This window comes from Neofelis nebulosa, chromosome 2 (genome assembly GCF_028018385.1).
Source record: "Neofelis nebulosa isolate mNeoNeb1 chromosome 2, mNeoNeb1.pri, whole genome shotgun sequence".
Lineage (NCBI taxonomy): Eukaryota > Metazoa > Chordata > Mammalia > Carnivora > Felidae > Neofelis > Neofelis nebulosa.
In genome coordinates, this window is record NC_080783.1 from 196,844,920 (window position 1) to 196,863,692 (window position 18,773).

Consider the following 18,773-nt stretch of genomic DNA (forward strand, 5'->3'; position numbering starts at 1 on the left):
GACCTGGCTGAAGTCGGACGCTTAACCGACTGCGCCACCCAGGCGCCCCGAAAATATCTTTATTTTTGCCCTCACATATGCGTGGTAGGTTGACCAGGCAAAATTCTCAGTTCCAAATCACTTCCTTCAGAAAAGCATTCCATTTGGACATCCATTGCTGCTGATAGGAAGTATGATGATTCTGATTCTCATTCCTTCTCAGGGATGTCCTGTTTTTTTCTCTCTCTGGGAACTTGGAGGAACTTGTCTTTTGTCTTCTGAAATTCCATGATGATGTATCTAAGAGTGGGTCTCTTTGCATCCTTTTGTCTCCCTTTCAATCTGAAGACTTGCATCTCTCCATCTGTGGGAATTTTTCATCTGTGACAGTTCCACCCTTCTGCTTTCTCTGATCTCTCTTTCTGGAACTCTGACCTGTTGGATGTTGGGCCTCCTGCACATTGACCTCCTGTGTTTTCAGTCCCCTTTTCTCATTTTCAGGTTCTGTCTGTTTGGTCTATATTCTGGGAAATTTCCTTTACTTTTAATCTCCAGCCTTTCTATTTAATACTTATTTTATCATATTTTTAAATTATTTTTTATTTTTTTATTTTAGAGAGAGAGAGAGAGAAAGTGAATGGGAGAGGGGCAGAGGGAGAGAGAGAGAGAGAGAGAGAGAGAGAAAGAGAGAGAGAGGGAGAGAATCTCAAGCAGGCTCCACTCAGCATGGAGTCCAAAGTGGGGCCCAATCCCATGATTCTGAGATCATGACTTGAGCTGAAATCAAGAGTCAGACACTCAACCATCTGAGCCACCGAGGCACCCCGACAATCACATTTTTAATTTAAGAGAGCTTTCCCTTGGTTTTTTTTTTTTTTTGGTTGTTGTTGTTGTTGTTGTTCCTTTTTCAAAGCACTCTGTTCTCATTATATGAATACAATATGCCACCTTGACTTCTCAAGACACTGCTAATCAAACGTTTAAAGATTATGTATCGTCTATTTCCTGAACTGTGTCTGTTTCCTAAAGGAGAAGTCTATTTCCTTTTTTTTTTCTATTTTTTAACTTGTTTTATGTTTTTTTTTTTAATTTACATCCAAATTAGTTAGCATATAGTGCAACAATGATTTCAGGAGTAGATTCCTTAGTGCCCCTTACCCATTCAGCCCATCCCCCCTCCCACAACCCCTCCAGTAACCCTCAGTTTGTTCTCCATATTTATGAGTCTCTTCTGTTTTGTCCCCCTCCCTGTTTTTAAATTATTTTTGTTTCCCTTCCCTTATGTTCATCTGTTTTGTCTCTTTTTTTTTTTTTTTTTTTTTTTTTTTTTTTTTAATGTTTATTTATTTTTGAGACAGAGAGAGACAGAGCATGAACGGGGGAGGGCCAGAGAGAGAGGGAGACACAGAATCGGAAGCAGGCTCCAGGCTCTGAGCCATCAGCCCAGAGCCCGACGCGGGGCTCGAACTCACGGACCGCAAGATCGTGACCTGAGCTGAAGTCAGACGCTTAACTGACTGAGCCACCCAGGCGCCCCTGTTTTGTCTCTTAAAGTCCTCATATGAGTGAAGTCATATGATTTTTGTCTTTCTCTGACTAATTTCACTTAGCATAATACCCTCCAGTTCTGTCCACATAGTTGCAAATGGCAAGATTTCATTCTTTTTGATTGCTGAGTAATACTCCATTGTATATAGATACCACATCTTCTTTATCCATTCATCCATCGATGGACATTTGGGTTCTTTCCATACTTTGGCTATTGTTGATAGTGCTGCTATAAACATGGGGGTGCATGTGCCCCTTCGAAACAGCACACCTGTATCCTTTGGATGAATGCCTGGTAGTGCAACTGCTGGGTCGTAGGGTAGTTCTGTTTTTAGTTTTTTGAGGAACCTCCATACTGTTTTCCAGAGTGGCTGCACCAGCTTGCATTCCCACTTTTTTTCTATTTTTAATCTTATCTTTATGTCTTTCATACTACTGGTTTTCTTCACATATATAGTGATCCTTGATCATTCATATTTTAAAGGAAAGTCTAGATTAATTTTTCCAGGTAGCAGATGTGGGCTACCTTTGTTGCGATTATATACAGATATCGTTACCCACTAGGTCTCTCACATGAATAAGAAGTTAAATTGAGTGTGTAGTAGAGATGAGCAGGCAGGGGGCAGATTTGAGGCTAAGAGCCCTTATATCCTCGAATTAAAAGAACTTTACTCTGGGATACCAACTCACACCTTAGCAGCCCTGATTCTTTCAAGGGAGTTCCTATTTTTTTCCTCTAGGAAGAAAGACAACCCTCTCTCCTTTATGTAGGGAACAGATGCCTGAATGCCTCTTCACTGGTTTTGTGGGAAAGGATGGAGGAGAACTGGTCTCACCTGCAGCTTCTCAGCTCCACTTCATTCTCAGCACACTTCTATCTACAATCTATCTTCCGAAGTTTTATTTTAAGTCTCCTCTGCTGCTGACCCTCCCATTTTGCTTTTTGTTATAGGCTCTTCTGCTTTACCAGTCTTTACTGTAATTTTATTAGGGCCTTGGGGGAGAGGAAAGATTAAAATATGTTCTCAGAATACCATCTTGAACCAGACATGCTCATGTTATTTTTTTTTCTCTTTGCTAGCTCTTTCCTGCGGGCTTCCTGAGGCCCCTAAGAACGGAATGGTGTTTGGCAAAGAGTACACAGTGGGGACCAAGGCTGTGTACAGCTGCAGCGAAGGCTACCACCTCCAGGCAGGTGCCGAGGCCACAACAGAGTGTCTGGAGACAGGCCTTTGGAGCAACCACAATGTCCCCCCACAGTGTGTCCGTGAGTCCTTGGGCAGTGGAGATGGGCATAAGGAGGGGCTGGGTATGCAGCTGAAGAGATTCCTGCAAGGAGTGAGCTAAAAACCCCATAATGAGAGGAGCGCCTGGGTGGCTCAGTCAGTTAAGCATCCAACTCTCAATTTCGGCTCGGGTCATGATCTCACAGTTCGTGAGTTCGAGCTCTGCTGTGGGATCTGCACTGACAGTGCAGAGCCTGGTTGGGATTCTCTTTCTCCGTCTCTCTCTTCCCCTCTCTTGCTCACTCTCCATCTCTCTCTCTCAAAATAAATAAATAAACATTTTTAAAAAACATAATAAAAAAAAAGCAGGTACTTGGAGACTGGGGATTCAGGGAGCAGAGACAGGTGGATAATGTCATCTACCAAGTTGGGCTTCCATTTGAAATTGCTCTCAAAACATTGATAGAACATTGCACGCTGAGATGTTTCCATAAACCATCACAGAATTTAGGAATAACTTGCTCCAGTTCCTTTTAGAAGGAAAAACTAGCAGAATAGTTGCACAAGTGTCCTTTCATCACAAAACTCTAAAATGTCAGAGGTACAGTTCAGCTTTCAGGCTGGAGTCACAAACTGGCAGCCTACTAGGTCATAACAAGTCTGAAGATACAAGCTTTTGCACTTTTGTTTGATTTTGTTTCTTTGGCCTGTGGTATGCTTTATGGAATTTTTCATTGCTTCCCAACATTTTAAAGTTGGGAGAGTTTACATAAAAATCCATAATTCTAGCTTCTGGTGAAAAATGAAGACCTGACCGAAGAGAACTTACAAGTTTCACATGTAACAATATGTACTGACTAACCTCCACCCACCACCCGTTTTTTTGTTTTTGGGGGGGGGGGGGGTTTGGATCTGCCCACCCCAGTTTCCTGCATTCCCCACCCAGCCCATTTCATTCATTTAACAAACCTGCCTGGCAGCTGAAAATTCTTGAATTCATCATTACTGCATTACAGTCTCCCAGTCTCCAGCTCTGGAGTCTTGCCAGTGTCGTCCATAATTAATTAAATTAATTAATTAATCAATCAATCTTCCTCCCTGCCCCTTGTCTCCCCAGCTGTGACCTGTCCCGATGTCAGCAGCATCAGCGTGGAACATGGCCGATGGAGGCTCATCTTTGAGACACAGTACCAGTTCCAGGCCCAGCTGATGCTCATCTGTGACCCTGGCTACTACTACACTGGCCAAAGGGTCATCCGCTGTCAGGCCAATGGCAAATGGAGCCTTGGGAACTCTATGCCCACCTGCCAAAGTAAGCCCAGGATGGGATGGTGGGCAAGTTGGCCCAGTGCCTCCTACTTGAACTATACCATACATGGGGAAGGGGAGAAAGGAGGTATCACAAGGGATTGCAGTGTACCTCTTTTTGAACTCTCATCTAGAGTCAGGAGCTGGGGAGCTGCCTACTCCTTTAAGGAAGTACTTCTCAGCATCTTATTAAAAAGCTGCCTTTGTCCAGGAGAGCATCCACTAATTCACATATTCAACATTCACGCCAGGTATTATAGAAGTATGAAGATAAAAGGTTGTGACACCTACCGAAAAGAAGCTTATGGTCTGCTGGAGTGGCAGACAAAGTAAGGAAGCAATGCTTATGGGGTGTGAAAGACCCGTAACAGGAATGTGTATAGGAGGAATGGGTATAGCACAAGGGGCAGGCACCTAGGTGTGTCTGCCTTTCCTTCTGCATTGTTAGTTGTGTTTGTTGGTGTCTTCAAGACAGTTTCCAAGGTCAGGGTCCCTGGGGAAGCAACTCTGAGACAGAGGTTTATTATGGAGTACTGTTAGGATTACTGCTATCTTGTGTAAGGGAAGGGGAGGAAGAAGCCCTGGGAAGATGGTGAAGTTGAGCTCTGATGCACTATCAGTGAAGCCCTCAGCTGACCCCGCAGGGAGCTCTGAAGCTGGGATGGTCCTTCAGAACTGCCACAAGTTGGAGCAAGAGGCCTTTATGCCTACACAGTGACCAAACTTGGGGTACAGGATGCCCCAGGAAGAGGGAATGATCTAGATGGGAGGACTCTGCAGCCAAGGCTGTCTGAAGAGGGCTCGTAGCTGAGGGTCATTTACCAGCAGCTGGGGAGAGAAGTCCTTTGGTCCTAAGTGGGGGTCTAAGTGGCCCACCACAACACCCACTACAATAGGGATAGACTCATAATATTTACGTAATCAATACAGATGTGATAGAGGAAGTAGGTGTTTGTAACAGGGTAAAAGGAAATAGCTTGTCATTGAGCAGTAGAAAGTTTGCGATTGGGTGGGAGGAGTGATATCCTCCCTACACTGATGATTCAAGTCACTGTTGTCTTTATGTATCCAAGTTTAGACCCCACCATGGACTATAACCATGTGTGTGGCAGAGCAGAAGTCACAAGGGTCTTAACAGCTTTATCACCATGAAGGATCTCACATTCAGTGTAGTCTTGGCCATCGGGCCTCATCTCACATGCCAGCCAGTGGCCATCTCCGGTGCCCTATTGAGAAGGAATAGGAGGCTTCTGCTGCACTCAGCAGAAAGGACAAGGGATTGATTGGTAGTGTCTGCCCTGGACACCAAGGACACCACAGAATCTCTGCCTCTAGTGTAGTGGTTCCTAACCAGGGTACATATCTGAACTGCCTGAAGAGTTTTTCTTAGAAATGCACACGCCTGGACCTTATCTCTATAGATTGTGAGACGTAGGTCCAGAGTACAGCCTGGGCATTTTAAAATCTCCTCAGGTGTTTCTGGCCGCACTTCCAGTTGAGAATCACTGCTCCAGCTGTAACATCATGCAAGTCACTGCCATGTCTCACATTCGGCTCATGAGTCCCAATAAAGTTAAACAGGTCTCATCTTTGTCATTATTCTTACTACTCAGAAGCAGCCCGTGTCCCTCCCCTTCATGCTGGCTTTTCAGAGTACTTTGTGATTTCTTTTTTAGTCATCTCCTGTGGAGAGCTTCCCATCCCGCCCAGTGGGCACCGCATTGGAACACTGTCTGTCTATGGGGCGACGGCCATCTTCTCCTGCAATTCTGGATACACGCTGGTGGGCTCCAGGGTGCGGGAGTGCATGGCAAATGGGCTCTGGAGTGGCTCTGAAGTTCGCTGCCTTGGTGAGTGACCTCCCCAGATCTATCCTCCTCATTTTTCTCTCCTCAAGGCAGGTTAGAGCTTTCTAAAGTTGATTGTAGTCTTTGAACAGCATCATTCTACCTATGGAATAAAATGCGTAATCCAAACACCAGCTATTGGGCATGCACCATGACTAAAACCCTGAACTTACTTCTCTTGGGGCACCCAAAAGAATGGAAAGAATTTCAAGTCTGATAAGACAAAGTTATATAGTAAGCAAATGACAAAAGCACAAAAACAACCTGGCTTACAAAAGACAAAGTTATGGTTTCCCCCACGGCTAATGCATTCTCTACCAAACCTTAGATTCTAAGGTTTTCTCTCCTCTCAATTCTTTCTTGGAAACCTCAAGTCCAAAGGAGAGTCTCAGCTACACACAGACCTGACAGCGTAGATTTGAATGTCTGTTCCAGACTGAACAGTGCTGCCCTCCCACTGTCTCAGGCTTCTTGTTAGGGATACAGTCATGAATTATTTCCATACAGATTCAAAGAATACCAGTGGAAATTCTAGGAATATACTCTACCCAAATCCCACTCAATAAAAGTAACCCACCTAGGTTAAGTTGTCTGTGTCTCTTGCCACTCAAGGAGAAGGAAAGGTGGGTTTAGCCAAATCACCTGTTTGTGCATAGTCATTTCCAACTCAACTCAGCTGGGCTTTGACTGCCTTAATGTAGACCAGGTGCCCTCCATTCAGTAGATGTTCAGTCGATGCTACCTGATGAAAAAAAGAGGGAGACGATCCCAGAGGCAGGGAACAGTGATCATTTCTAACCCACAGACAGATACAGAAACTACAGTTCAGAGATGGATGGCCTTTTGGGATTCAACCTTGGGATTTGGGGATGCCATTTCTGTCATGCTAGGATTCCTAAAGCCATTCCTGGATAGCTACTCTCAGAAGGAGGTGGAGAAAATAATGGGTGGCTGGGTCCTTGGTCCTCTTCCTCACCATCCATGTCTCCCCAACCCTGACCAAACCCCTACTCGTCTTGTATAAGCTCCTCTTCAATTTACACTCTTTCCTCATCTCCCACCAAAGCCGGACACTGTGGGACCCCTGAGCCCATCGTCAATGGACATATCAACGGGGAGAACTACAGCTACCGGGGCAGCGTGGTGTACCAGTGCGATGCCGGCTTCCGCCTGATCGGCATGTCTGTGCGCATCTGCCAGCAGGATCATCACTGGTCGGGCAAGACCCCTTTCTGTGTGCGTAAGTATGTTATCCACTCTCCCTAGTCACGGGCTCAGACTCAACGTGGACTTTCTCCCTTGTCCTCTTGATTAGGTTAGCTAGAGGTTTTGCACACTTGGGTACTTTTTTTCAAAGACCCAATCATTACATCTCTTGTTTTCAGTTTTCTGTATCATTAATTATTGCTTTTGTCTTCACCATTACCTTCCTTGTGGTTTCCTTTGGTTAACTTGTTTGTTCATTTTCTAGCTTTTGAGTAGCAAATCCAATTCATTTATTGTCATTCTTTCCATTTTTTACTGTTATTGATGTAAGTGCTTAAGGTTATAAAATTTCTTCCAATAACTGCTCTAATCAGATCCCATAGGTTATAATAATTAATGTTTGATTGCTGTTTAGAAATTCTGTAATTTGGGTTATAAATTAATTTCTTCTTTCACTGAAAAAAATTTTAATAGTTGTTTTCTTTTAATTTCCAGGCAGAAGGGACTTTTTATTTTTATTTTGTTATTCATTTCTAATATTACTGCACTGTGTGTAATATTTCTACTTCATTGAATTTATCGATGCTCTCTTTATGGCCTAATATTTGATCAACTGTTATGAATGTTTCATGTGCATTTAAGAAGAAAGGGAATTAGGGTATAAAGCTCTGTATATAGTCATAAGGTGTGCCTTGATTATGTTGTCTGTACCTTACTGACTTTTGTCCACTTGACCTGTTTTGTTCCAAGAGGTGTGTCTCAAAGTTTTCTATTTTTAGTGGTCTTCTATCTTTTCTTGCATTTCCTGTAGTTTCTGCTACATAAAGGTAGTTGCTATGTTATTTGGTACATGCTCATTCAGAACTATTACATCTATTGCAAACTGTGATTTTAGCCTTTAAAATGTCTTCTGTCACTTTTAATAATTTGTAGTTCGACTGGCACTGGGCCTGATATAGGGCTTACGAGTCCTTCTTTCATCCTTTTTCCATTTGCCTGGTACACTTTGAGCCATCCCTGTATTTTAGCCTTTCTGAATCTTGTACACAGCAGAGAGTTGGGCCTTACCTTGTGAGCCCATTTGAAAACCATTTCCTTTAATAAGTTAGTTATACTCATTCACATATATTGCTGTGACTTACATGCTTGGTCTTATATCTGCCGGGTTTTATGTAACTATTGTGGGTAAGATATACTCAGGAATTTGTTTCTCTATATGATGTTTTCCTTACTCACCACCCCCCCCCCATTTCTTTTGGTATTTAGGGAAGTTTGTAGGCTTTTATGCCCATTTCCTGTAGTCAGTGCACTGACATACCAGGATCCTTTTTCAGTTTGTTCACATTTACAATAGACTTTCTCTAGATCAATATCAGGCCATTCCCTGCTCCTCTCTTCTCTTTTCCAAACAGTCTTGCTTTCCACAAAGGCTTGCAACAGAAGCATGAGACACATTTTGCCTGGGTGGCATGTTTGTTTTTCCACTTACACATACTTTAAAGTTTATAGCATTCTCTGTCTTTTGGTTATGCTGCAGGCCTGGGCTTTCTACAGTTTTATTCGTTCTTCTTGTTAATCTGCATTTTCCTCGTTTTTTGGATGTAGATGACCACCATTCTTCTCAGCTGCCTAGAAGTAATTTGGAAAATTCTTCACTTTTTAAAGTTCCCTGAAGTAAGCCTTTATGTAAAGTGCAGGTTGTGTTGTTTAATTTTGTAATTCTTCTTCATTTGGCTCTTCCTATATGAGATGGAGCAATACAATAATGAGACTTATTGAATGAGCAATGCATGAAAAATTAGTCTTAATAGCTGCTTAAGTATTAGGATTACACAAAGCAAGACCCATCTCTATTCAGTCACTCTTCCAGAGGAGTCTAAACGAAACATTTGGTTTCATCCAGAAGATGCAAATTCCAGTGCCTTCAAGGAATTGGCACAGAATGTACATGCAGAGATGTGAGTTATAAATAATAGGGAATGTTGGAATCAGAAAATAAATGGAGAATGTCTGCCTAAAGATGTTTAATTTTAGAGCTGGTATGCACTGAAAAGCAGTGTAGTAAGGTATTTAGACACTTGGACCCAGGACCTAGATTGCCCGGATCCTACCCAGAATCCAGTACCTCTTGGACCAACCCCCATTTTATTCTGGAGTACAGAGATGTGGGGAGTACCTGGAGGAGGAAGAAAAGAGAAAAAGAACAAGCATTTATAAGTGATTACCCTGAGGTGGGCACTGTGTTAGCTGTCACCATGTGTAAATCCAAGGTTTCCATATTACTCTCCAAACCTTCTGGCAATCCCATATCTCCTCAGTTAGCTCTCTCATCCATCCCCAAACAGCTACTGCACAATTTACCTCTTCCCTGAACACCCACCCTCCACCTCCTCCGCCTACATTCGCAGCAGATAGCGAAGGCAGATAATGAACCTGGCCTGAAATCAGGGGAGCTGGTTTCAGAGCTCAGAAGAGCCACCTGGAAACAGTGCCCCCAAACAAGTCTCCCGACTGCTCTGAGGATGACAATGGTGCCTACCTCACAGGGTTGTGGGGACTAAATGAAATAATGCAGAGAGACCCCAATAATTATTAGCAGATTAGATAACCTCACTTTCTATTTTGCAGAGATGATAGAAGCCATCAAACAATAACTCCTTCTGCTTCCTGCTTCCCGCCCACACATCTATTCTTCTCCCTTCCCTCCTACCTCTGTAGAAGAGTCTCTCTCTCCAGGCCCAAGGCTGTGCCCTCCATTGATTCTCAGATCCCCTCCCTCCTGCCTCCTTAGCGAACTTAATCTATTTTTAACTGTCTCCTCTACTGCTTACTTTTCCTTTCTATTAATTTCCCTCAAGCCCCCGTTAAGTGTTCAAGCTTCACAGAGACCTCTATTTTCCTTCCTAGTGGGGTGTTCTCCACCTCTTCTTTGCAGCCTGTACCAATCAGGGTCCCCAGAGAAACAGAGCTATCTGGGGTATCTGACACCTCTTGAGGCTCTCCCTGAGGCTTCTGGGACACTCCCACCCCCTGCTGGGCTTTATTTTTTCTACTTTGCTGACCACCCCTCGGTTCCTTTGCAGGTGCTTTCATGACCTGTCCTTCAAGAGGTGGTACCCCCAAAGGTTATACTACAAAACACTCTTCTCTCACTTTTGTTAGTGGTCCTTAGCCTTTGAGAAGGGGCCTCGTGACCTTTTGTGAATCTGGAAGAGGGGTGAATCCTCTCCCAAGCACACTGCACCCACCCAATATTTTGCATATCATTTCCATGAGTTCAAAGACCCTGTGAAGGTTGTCTCCCCTCTCCCACCACCTTGCTGATCTGGCAGGGTCCTGTTCATCCATGAGATCCAGTGTAGATGGCATGCTGTTTCCTCTGGGAACCCTCCTTAACCCACTCTCTCCACTGTGGAGGATAGATGCCCCTCTTCTTTGTGGGCCTCTATCTCAGCACCAGCACACTGTGTTCTAACAGTCTGCTTCCCTGGACTGGGAAGTGGCTCCCTGAGGCTGGAGACCATATCATATTCCTCCTTGTATATCATCAGAGCAGAGCAAGGTACCTAGCACATAGAAGGAATTCAGCAATGTTGAATGAAAAGTAAATGTCTGAATCTATTTTCAAGGCAAACCTATTAATGCAATTCAAAATCCTTACTTTAGAGACACAGAAAGTGAGCTCGGAGTGAATTGTCCAAAGTAAGGAAAGGGCAGAGCTGAGTAGTAAATCCTGGTCTGCTGGCCTCCACAGCCCATCCTCATCCTAGCATACCAGGCGGTCTCAAACCCCTGCAATCCACTAACACATGTGTCCTGCTCTGCTCGGCCCTCTCTGCTAGAGTCAGGGACACTGCTGTTGAGATTTACATAAGAGAACTGGCCCAGAATGATGCCAGAGTTGGCCACAGCAAAAACTGGGCCCCGCCTCCTGCCTGCTCTTGCTCCCCCATCTCCATTCACACCATCATGGTTTGGGGTGGGCTCTTCGTGGATCCAGTTGTTGGGGTAAGAAAACATTCCTCATGGTTTCTCAGCCTCAAAATCCAGAACCAAGAGAAAGAGCTGGCAAAAGCATCGACTGAGACTTCAGTCTGAAGAGACTAGGTAGGGTACCAGGCAGGTGCTACAGAGAACTAAGGGCTAAGGAGCAAAGCAGAAACCCTGACACCCACGCATCCATGTGCTCACCGGTCTTCCAGTCAGCAAGTATTTATCAAGCTCCTCCTGTATGTCAGGCACCGGTCCCGACCCCAAGGATGTCGCAAGAAACAAGTCAAAGAACCTGCCCCCATGGAGCTGACCTTGAGGTGGAGGGAGATAACAATGAACAAACAAAGAGCTGCATGTAGAGCATGTCCGTTACTGTGGAGAAAAGTGGAGAAGGCAAGGGGCCCGGGGAAGTGCTGGGGAGGTTGTTTATTGGGTCATAAGGGATGGCCTCACTGAAACGGTGACATTTGAGGGGAGACCTGAAGATGTGAGGGCAGGAGCCAACGGATGTTCTGGCAGAGGGGAAAGCAAGTGCTAAGGCTCTGAGGCAGTCACTTATTTTCAGGAGACCTCAGAGAGACCAGTGCCACCGCATGGAGGGATCAACTCCAGCTCCAGGAGGAAGGACGAAGCTGGGACAAAGTGGTGACCCTCGCACTCTGGGGCCAGGCCTTTGAGCACTGGGTTCTCCCCCACTGCCCTGCCTATAATTGAACAAATCACAAAATAAAATGGCCTGCAAGGATTCCAGAATATCACCTTTATTACTAATAAAGCCTATGTTGGAAGCCATAGTTTAAAGTAAAAGCCATATGGGATCTGCTAAAAAAAAAAAAAAAAAGCAAACCCAGAATGGGGTGGATTCACACCATCAGAGGCAAGGCTGCAAGGACAGCACCTCCCCCGCCCCATTGTTGGGGAGAGCCTGTCTCCAGGGGAGCAGCAGAGAGCACTGCCACTCACAGGCGCCAGGTCCCAAGAGGAAGAAGGCAGAACTGGGCCAAGCATGACTGCTCATTCTTCCCAAATTGCACAGAGAAGGGCCAGAAATTACACGGATTGAACTCCCTTCATCTGGAAGGAGTAGAGGGGAAGGACTGTGCTCTCAACAGCTTTGGCTGAGCCACTGGTCTGGCATGGGGAGCAGTCCCTCCATTCGGGTGTAGTTAGCATTGACTCTGGCTCTGTCAAGCTCAGCCAGGAAGTAGGTTGGACCTGAATCCGCTGAGGGGTAGTCATCGCATCCAGTGATGGAGAGTGGGCATGGGGTACGACAGGGATAGAGGCAGAGAAAATGAGCAGGACTGACGACCCAGACAACAGAACTACAGTCCAGGCCTAATGCCTCATGGGGAGTCACAGAGTGATTTCTCTCAAGCTGTCCAAGCTACAGATGTGCCTTCAAGGAAGAAGGTATGTCCCCATGCTGATTTCAGGAAATAAAGGTTTTACAGCTAAGAGACTATAGTTAGACTTAGGCCTGAACTTCACTCATGGGCATGAGAAATACCAGGTGAGAAAAAGGATGCACTTTAGGGGTATGGAATAATAGGAGGGCTTACCTATTTTCTGTTTTGGTTGCAGCAATTACCTGTGGACACCCAGGCAACCCAATCAACGGCCTCACTCAGGGCAACCAGTTTAACCTCAACGATGTGGTTAAGTTTGTTTGCAACCCTGGGTATATGGCTGAGGGGGCTGCTAGGTCCCAGTGCCTGGCCAGCGGGCAGTGGAGCGACACGCTGCCCACCTGCAGAAGTGAGTCACCATTCTTCTCCCACCTCACCCCCCGTACCGCTACCATCTGTGGGGGTGACCCCGCAGCACAGGCCAGTAGATTCAGTCCTGGTGTTATTTTGATTCGGATAGGGAAAACTGAGGGCAAAGAAGGCTCATAAATGAGGACTTTCTCATCCCCCAGATACAGCCATGTAAGATTTCATCATTGGTTATATAAGCAAAACAAACAAGTTGCACCTTTCAAAACAGAAATGGAAAGCAGTCTTCTTGCTTACATTTCATAGAACAAATAACTCATCCTTATCATATAAAGCCCCATTCTTGACAAAAGAAAAAATCAGAAAACTTAGAATGAAAAATAAAAAGCAAAGAGCATAGGGGTTGGAATGAAGCAGGGAGGAAGAAAAGAACCCAAGAAGCAGAGACTGAGCAGAGGATGTTCTGGCCTCATCTGGGCTACTTAAGAAATAGTTTCTAAAGCATTTCATGGCTGGTCACAATAGTAGGGGCAAATGGAGCTGCCTCATACCAGGAATAGCCTGGCAGACTCAGTGACATCTGAGTGGAGTGTCAAAGCAGACAGAACGTGAACGACCCCAGCCCTGACATGGAGCTTGATCGAATCGCTATAGTCATGAGGACACAGTCTCTAGGAGGATGGCTCCTCATTGCAGTATGTGGGGTGCACGGTGATTGGCTGTGCAGTGTGTCACAAGTCATTTGTAACTGATACTAAAGGACCAAAATTTTCAAATAAATGAAAATGCATCACAACTACCCCTAAAAATAACATCCCTCTCATAACATTTTAAGATGCCATTTTGAGTGAGAGAAAGTCTCAGAAAACACAGGGAAAACTTCCATAAGCTGGTGTTGGGCCTTCCTTCGATCATCTGTTCAGGCAGGAAAGAGTTTAGAACTTGGTTGCTTTGGGGTATTGTTATCCCACATCCCCTATCAAGAGCTGTGCTCCATCTCCCCAACATGAGATACAAATTCGCCTGTAACTGCAGCTCCTGCCCCCACAGGCCCCTGCCCAGAGTAACAAACTCAGGACCGGTCTCGGAATTAGAGGGCTAAGGTAAAATCTTAGAAGTCATGGCCTCCAGTCCTGCTCCCACCAGCCCATTGTCTACCCTGACAGAGTGGCCAGTCTAAAATGCAAATCTGATCAAGCCATTCCCTGTTTGAAATGCCTTCCCAGACTTCCCAATGCCCTTACAATGGCACTGTCCTCTGCCTCAGCCTCACCTCTGCACTGGGCCCTGGCCACACTGAACTTCTTCCTTACACGTGCCCTGTGGTCACTCGTCCCCAGGGTACTCCCACACAGTCTCCTCAAATGCGTTCTTCTCCATCCCACTTTGTCTGGATGACTTTTACCCAACCATCAAGAACCAGCTTAGGGGTGCCTGGGTGGCTCAGTCGGTTAAGCGTCCGACTTCAGCTCAGGTCATGATCTCACGGTACATGAGTTCAAGCCCTGCATCGGGCTCTGTGCTGTCAGTTCAGAGCCTGGAGCTTGCTTCAGATTCTGTGTCTCCCTCTGTCTATGCCCCTTCCCCACTCACACTCTCTCTCTATCAAAAAATGAATAAATGTTTTTAAAAATTAAAAAAAAAAAAGAACCAGCTTAAATGTCACCTTTTCTTGGAAGCCTTTCCTGCTCCACCTCCTACACTGGGCTAGATGCACTGCTTTGTGCTTCTAGAACATTCTCTGCTACCCCTATCAGAGCACTTATCAAACAAAATAATTGCTTGTTTGTCCTTTTCTCTCTAGACCAACAGTTCCCAACTGGGGATGATTTTATCCATCCTCTGCCCCAACAGGGGACAGATATCTAGAGATATTTTTCATTGTCACACCTGGAGGGTTTCTATTGGCATCTAGTGGGTAGAGGCCAAGGATGCTATTGAACATCCTACAATACATAGTTCTGCCCCCACAACAAATAATTAGCAGCCAAAATGTCCACAGTGCCAAGGTGGAGAAATTCTACTCTCAATTGAAAATTCTGTGGTATCTTTACTGCCCAGCACACTGCTTGGCATTTGATATATGGCAATAAATAGTGAGAATCAATGCATGTTATGTATTTATTTTGTGACACCAGCCTCTCTGAGCCTCAGAGAAGTTCGTCAAAGGTGGAAATATCTTACATTTTAAAAACTTATCAGAGATTTTTAAAAAATACCTATCCTGGGATGCCTGGGTGGCTCAGTGGGTTAAGTGTCCAACTCTTGATTTCAGCTCAGGTCATGATCTTACCGTTCTTGAGATCAAGCCCCATGTAGGGCTCTGCACTGACAGCACGGAGCCTGTTTGGGATCCTCTCTCTCTCTCTCTCATTCTGTCCCTGCCCTTCCCCAGCTCCTGCGTGGTCTCTCTCTCTCTCTCAAAATAAACTTTAAATAAATAAATAAATAAATAAATAAATAAATAAATAAATAAATATTTAAAAAGTGGTTAAAACACTTTCCAAAAAAGACCAACCCCTGTTGGAGTCAGCTCAGCTGCATCTGTTCTACAACGATCAGCAGCCTTGCTGCACCAGGGATAGGGCACCCAGAGACAAGGGAGTCATGCCCTCAGGGGACTCATGTATTCAAACAACTCACCATCTAGGCTGATAAGGTCAGCAGTAGAGGTTCGTGCAAGGGAACACTGCCAGGGCAGAGGTTAACCAGTCTGGGAGGAGGTGGGAAGGCTTCTCCAGAGAGCTCAGTTTAGCAAGACGTGGAAGAATGAATCCCTTAACCAGGCTATCAAAGTCAGTGATCAGGAAGTACAGCAGCCTGAGGACCAGCTCACCCTCCCAGGCAGGATCGGCTTCGTGCTACCAATTTGTCTGGACATTTTGCCATACTGGGAATGCATGCCTGTTTGGACATGTGAATTCCCGTTTAGAAGCATAAGACAATCTTTGCATCCTGGTTTCTGTGTCTAATTGTCCCCTTTCATTACAGTCATCAACTGCACCGATCCTGGGCACCAAGAAAACAGCCTGCGTCAAGTCCATGCCAGCGGCCCGCACAGGTTCAGCTATGGCACCACTGTGTCTTACCAATGCAACCACGGCTTCTACCTCCTGGGCACCCCGGTGCTCAGCTGCCAGGGAGATGGCACATGGGACCGTCCCCGCCCCCAGTGTCTCTGTAAGTAGATGTCATCGACTCAAAGTGATCACCCATGCAGACTGACGGGATGGCCCATGTCCAAGTACATGTCCTCCTCGTGCGTGTGTGTGTGTGTGTTACATCACAATGACAGTCACTCTGTCTGCATCTTAGGCCCTGTTGGGTTAGTTTCTCACCAACTTATGCACTCTCTCTCTTCCTAGCTAGAGGACTTTCCTCTTTCTCTTTCCTCTTTGCTACACTGCTATCCTCTTTAGCCCTCAGGGCGCTCTTCCTTCACAACAGACTGCCTGGCAGGACACTGTCTCAAACCTTACCCCTTCCTTGCTTTTCCATAAAAATAACACATGAACCCCTTTCTTTTGAAGGACTGAAGCAGAAATGCCACAGACTCTGGAGGCAGATTGACTGAGATGTGAATTCTGGCTTTGCCCCTAAACAAGCTGTTTGGTTTGACAAAAGTCTATTAAGCTTTCAAGCCTCCATTTCTTCATCTATAAAAATGACCCTAATACCTATTCCATAGAGTTATTAAAGGGTTAAATTAGAAAAGCAGGGGGCATCTGGGTGGCCCAGTCAGTTGAGCATCAGACTCTTGATTTCAGCCTAGATCATGATCTCATGGTTATGGGACTGAGCTCAACATCAGGCTCCACACTGGGCATGGAGCCTGCTTAGGATTCTGTCTCTCTCTCTGTCTCTGCCCCTCCCCCCGCTCATGCTTTCATTCTCTCTAAAAAAAAAAAAAAATAGAAAAGCCATAAAAAGTGCCTAGTATAGTATCTGTTACATCTCCATCAACAATGACTGCATAATTATTATTAGAAAAAATATATGGGAACAACATGCTAAAAATGGTGGGAGAGAGAGGGGAGGTGCTCAGAACCCTGATACTCGGTTACTAACCTCACACATCCACATGAGGAAACTGTCCCTTGACCTCCTGCTCTCTCCTCTTGTTCCTGCAGGTGAATCTCCACTACCCCTATATCCCTGGGAACCATTAATCTACCTTCTATCTAAATATTTGCCTATTCCGGGCATTCCATATAAATATACATGTGGCCTTGTGTGTGTGGCTCCTTCCGCTTATCTTAAGGTTTTCAAAGTTCATCCATGTTGCAGCACGTATCAGTGCTTCATTCTTTTTTATGGCCAAATACCATTCTAGTGTATGGGTATACTATAGTTATTTATCCATTCATCCGTTGATGGACATTGGAGTTCTTTCCACTTTTGAGCTATTATGAATAATATTGCTGCACACATTTATGCCTGGGTCTTTGTGTGAACATATGTTGTCAGTTCTTTGGGGCATATACCTAAGAGTGGAATTGCTGGGCCAATTATATAGTAACTCCATGTTTAACTTTTTGAGGTTAACTGTTTTCCAAAGTGACCGCACCATCTTACATCCCCACCAGCAGGGTAGGAAGGTTCCAATTTCTCTACACCCTCACCTCCACATGTTATGTCCATCTTTTTCATTATAGCCATGCTAGTGGGTATTAAAGTGGAATCTCATTGTGGTTTTGATTTGCATCTCCCTAATGACTAATGATGTCATTAGAAGCATCTTTTTATGTGCTTCTTGGCCATTTGTATCTCTTCTTTAGAGAAACTTCTATTTAAGTTCTTTACCCACTTTTAAATCGGATTGTTTGTCTTTGTATTACTGAGTTTTAGCAGTTCTTTATATATTCTGAATACTATACCCCTATCAGATGTATCATTTGCAAACTTCTCCCTTTCTGTGGATTATCTTCTTACTTCTGGATAATGTCCTCCAGTGCATGAAAATTTTTAGTTTTAATGAAATCCAACTTATGTATTTTTTTCTTTTGTTGCTTGTGCTTTTGGTGGTATATTTAAGAAACCATTGCTTAATCCAGTGTAATATAATAGTCCAAGATCATATCATCTGTGAATAGATATAGTTTTATTTCTTCCTTTCCAATCTGGATGCCTTTTATTTCTTTTTCTTACTTAATTGCCCTAGCAAGAATTTCCAAGACAATGTTGAACAGAAGTGGCAAAACAGGCATCCTTCCCTTGTTCCTAGTCTTTGGAGAAAAGCTTTCAGTTTTTCACCATTAAGTATAATGTTAGCTGTAAATTTTATGTAAATTCCCTTTAGGGGTGAGGAATTTCCCTTCTACTCCTTGTGAGGAATTTCCCTTCTACTCCTAGTTTATTGAAAATTTTTAGCATGAAACAGTGTTGGATTTTGTCAAACGGTTTTTCTGCATCTACTGAGATTTCCCCTCTTCATTGTATTAATATGGTATATGACACTGATTGATTTTCAGATGTTGAACTACTCTTGTGTTCCAAAAACAAATAACACTTGGCCATAGTATAATACATTTAATATGCTGTTGGATTTGGTTTACTAGTATTTTGTTGAGGATTTTTGCAGCTATGTGCATAAGGGATATTGGTCTATAGTTTCCTTTCTTTGTGATGTCTTTGGATCAGGGTGATGTTGGCTTCATAAAGTGAGTCAGGAAACATCCTTCTCCTTATGTTTTCAGAAATAGAAAGATTAGTGCTATTTCTTCTTTAAAAATTTGATATAATTCAGCAGTGAAATCATCTAGTCCTGGGCTTTTCTTTGAAAGTTTTTTGATTATTGTTTGGTTCCATTTATTTGCTATAACTCTATTCAGATATTCCATTTCTTCTTCACTGAGTTTTGGTAGTTTGTGAACATTTAAGAATTTGTCCATTTTTGGAGTGCCTGGGTGGCTTAGTCAGTTAAACATCTGACTTTGGCTCGGGTCACG

General features: G+C 44.3%; 1 protein-coding gene and 2 long non-coding RNA genes across 3 annotated transcripts in view; 1 reads left to right on the top strand and 2 right to left on the bottom strand.

Moving 5' to 3' along the window:
* CSMD2 (CUB and Sushi multiple domains 2) overlaps positions 1 to 18,773 on the top strand; it is a 600,568-nt gene that overhangs the window by 533,694 nt on the left and 48,101 nt on the right. Inside the window, 6 exon segments of the mRNA XM_058718151.1 lie at positions 2,609 to 2,794; positions 3,871 to 4,065; positions 5,738 to 5,911; positions 6,975 to 7,148; positions 12,692 to 12,865; positions 15,817 to 16,005. Of these exon segments, the coding sequence (XP_058574134.1) occupies positions 2,609 to 2,794; positions 3,871 to 4,065; positions 5,738 to 5,911; positions 6,975 to 7,148; positions 12,692 to 12,865; positions 15,817 to 16,005 (1,092 nt within the window).
* LOC131505061 (uncharacterized) lies at positions 1,926 to 16,028 on the bottom strand. Its single transcript, XR_009258260.1, has 3 exons — positions 15,915 to 16,028; positions 6,486 to 6,650; positions 1,926 to 2,521 (listed from the first exon to the last, which is right to left on the bottom strand). It is a non-coding gene; the product is annotated as an uncharacterized LOC131505061 (long non-coding RNA).
* LOC131505062 (uncharacterized) lies at positions 9,124 to 11,666 on the bottom strand. The gene is made up of 2 exons (XR_009258261.1): positions 11,306 to 11,666; positions 9,124 to 9,290 (listed from the first exon to the last, which is right to left on the bottom strand). It is a non-coding gene; the product is annotated as an uncharacterized LOC131505062 (long non-coding RNA).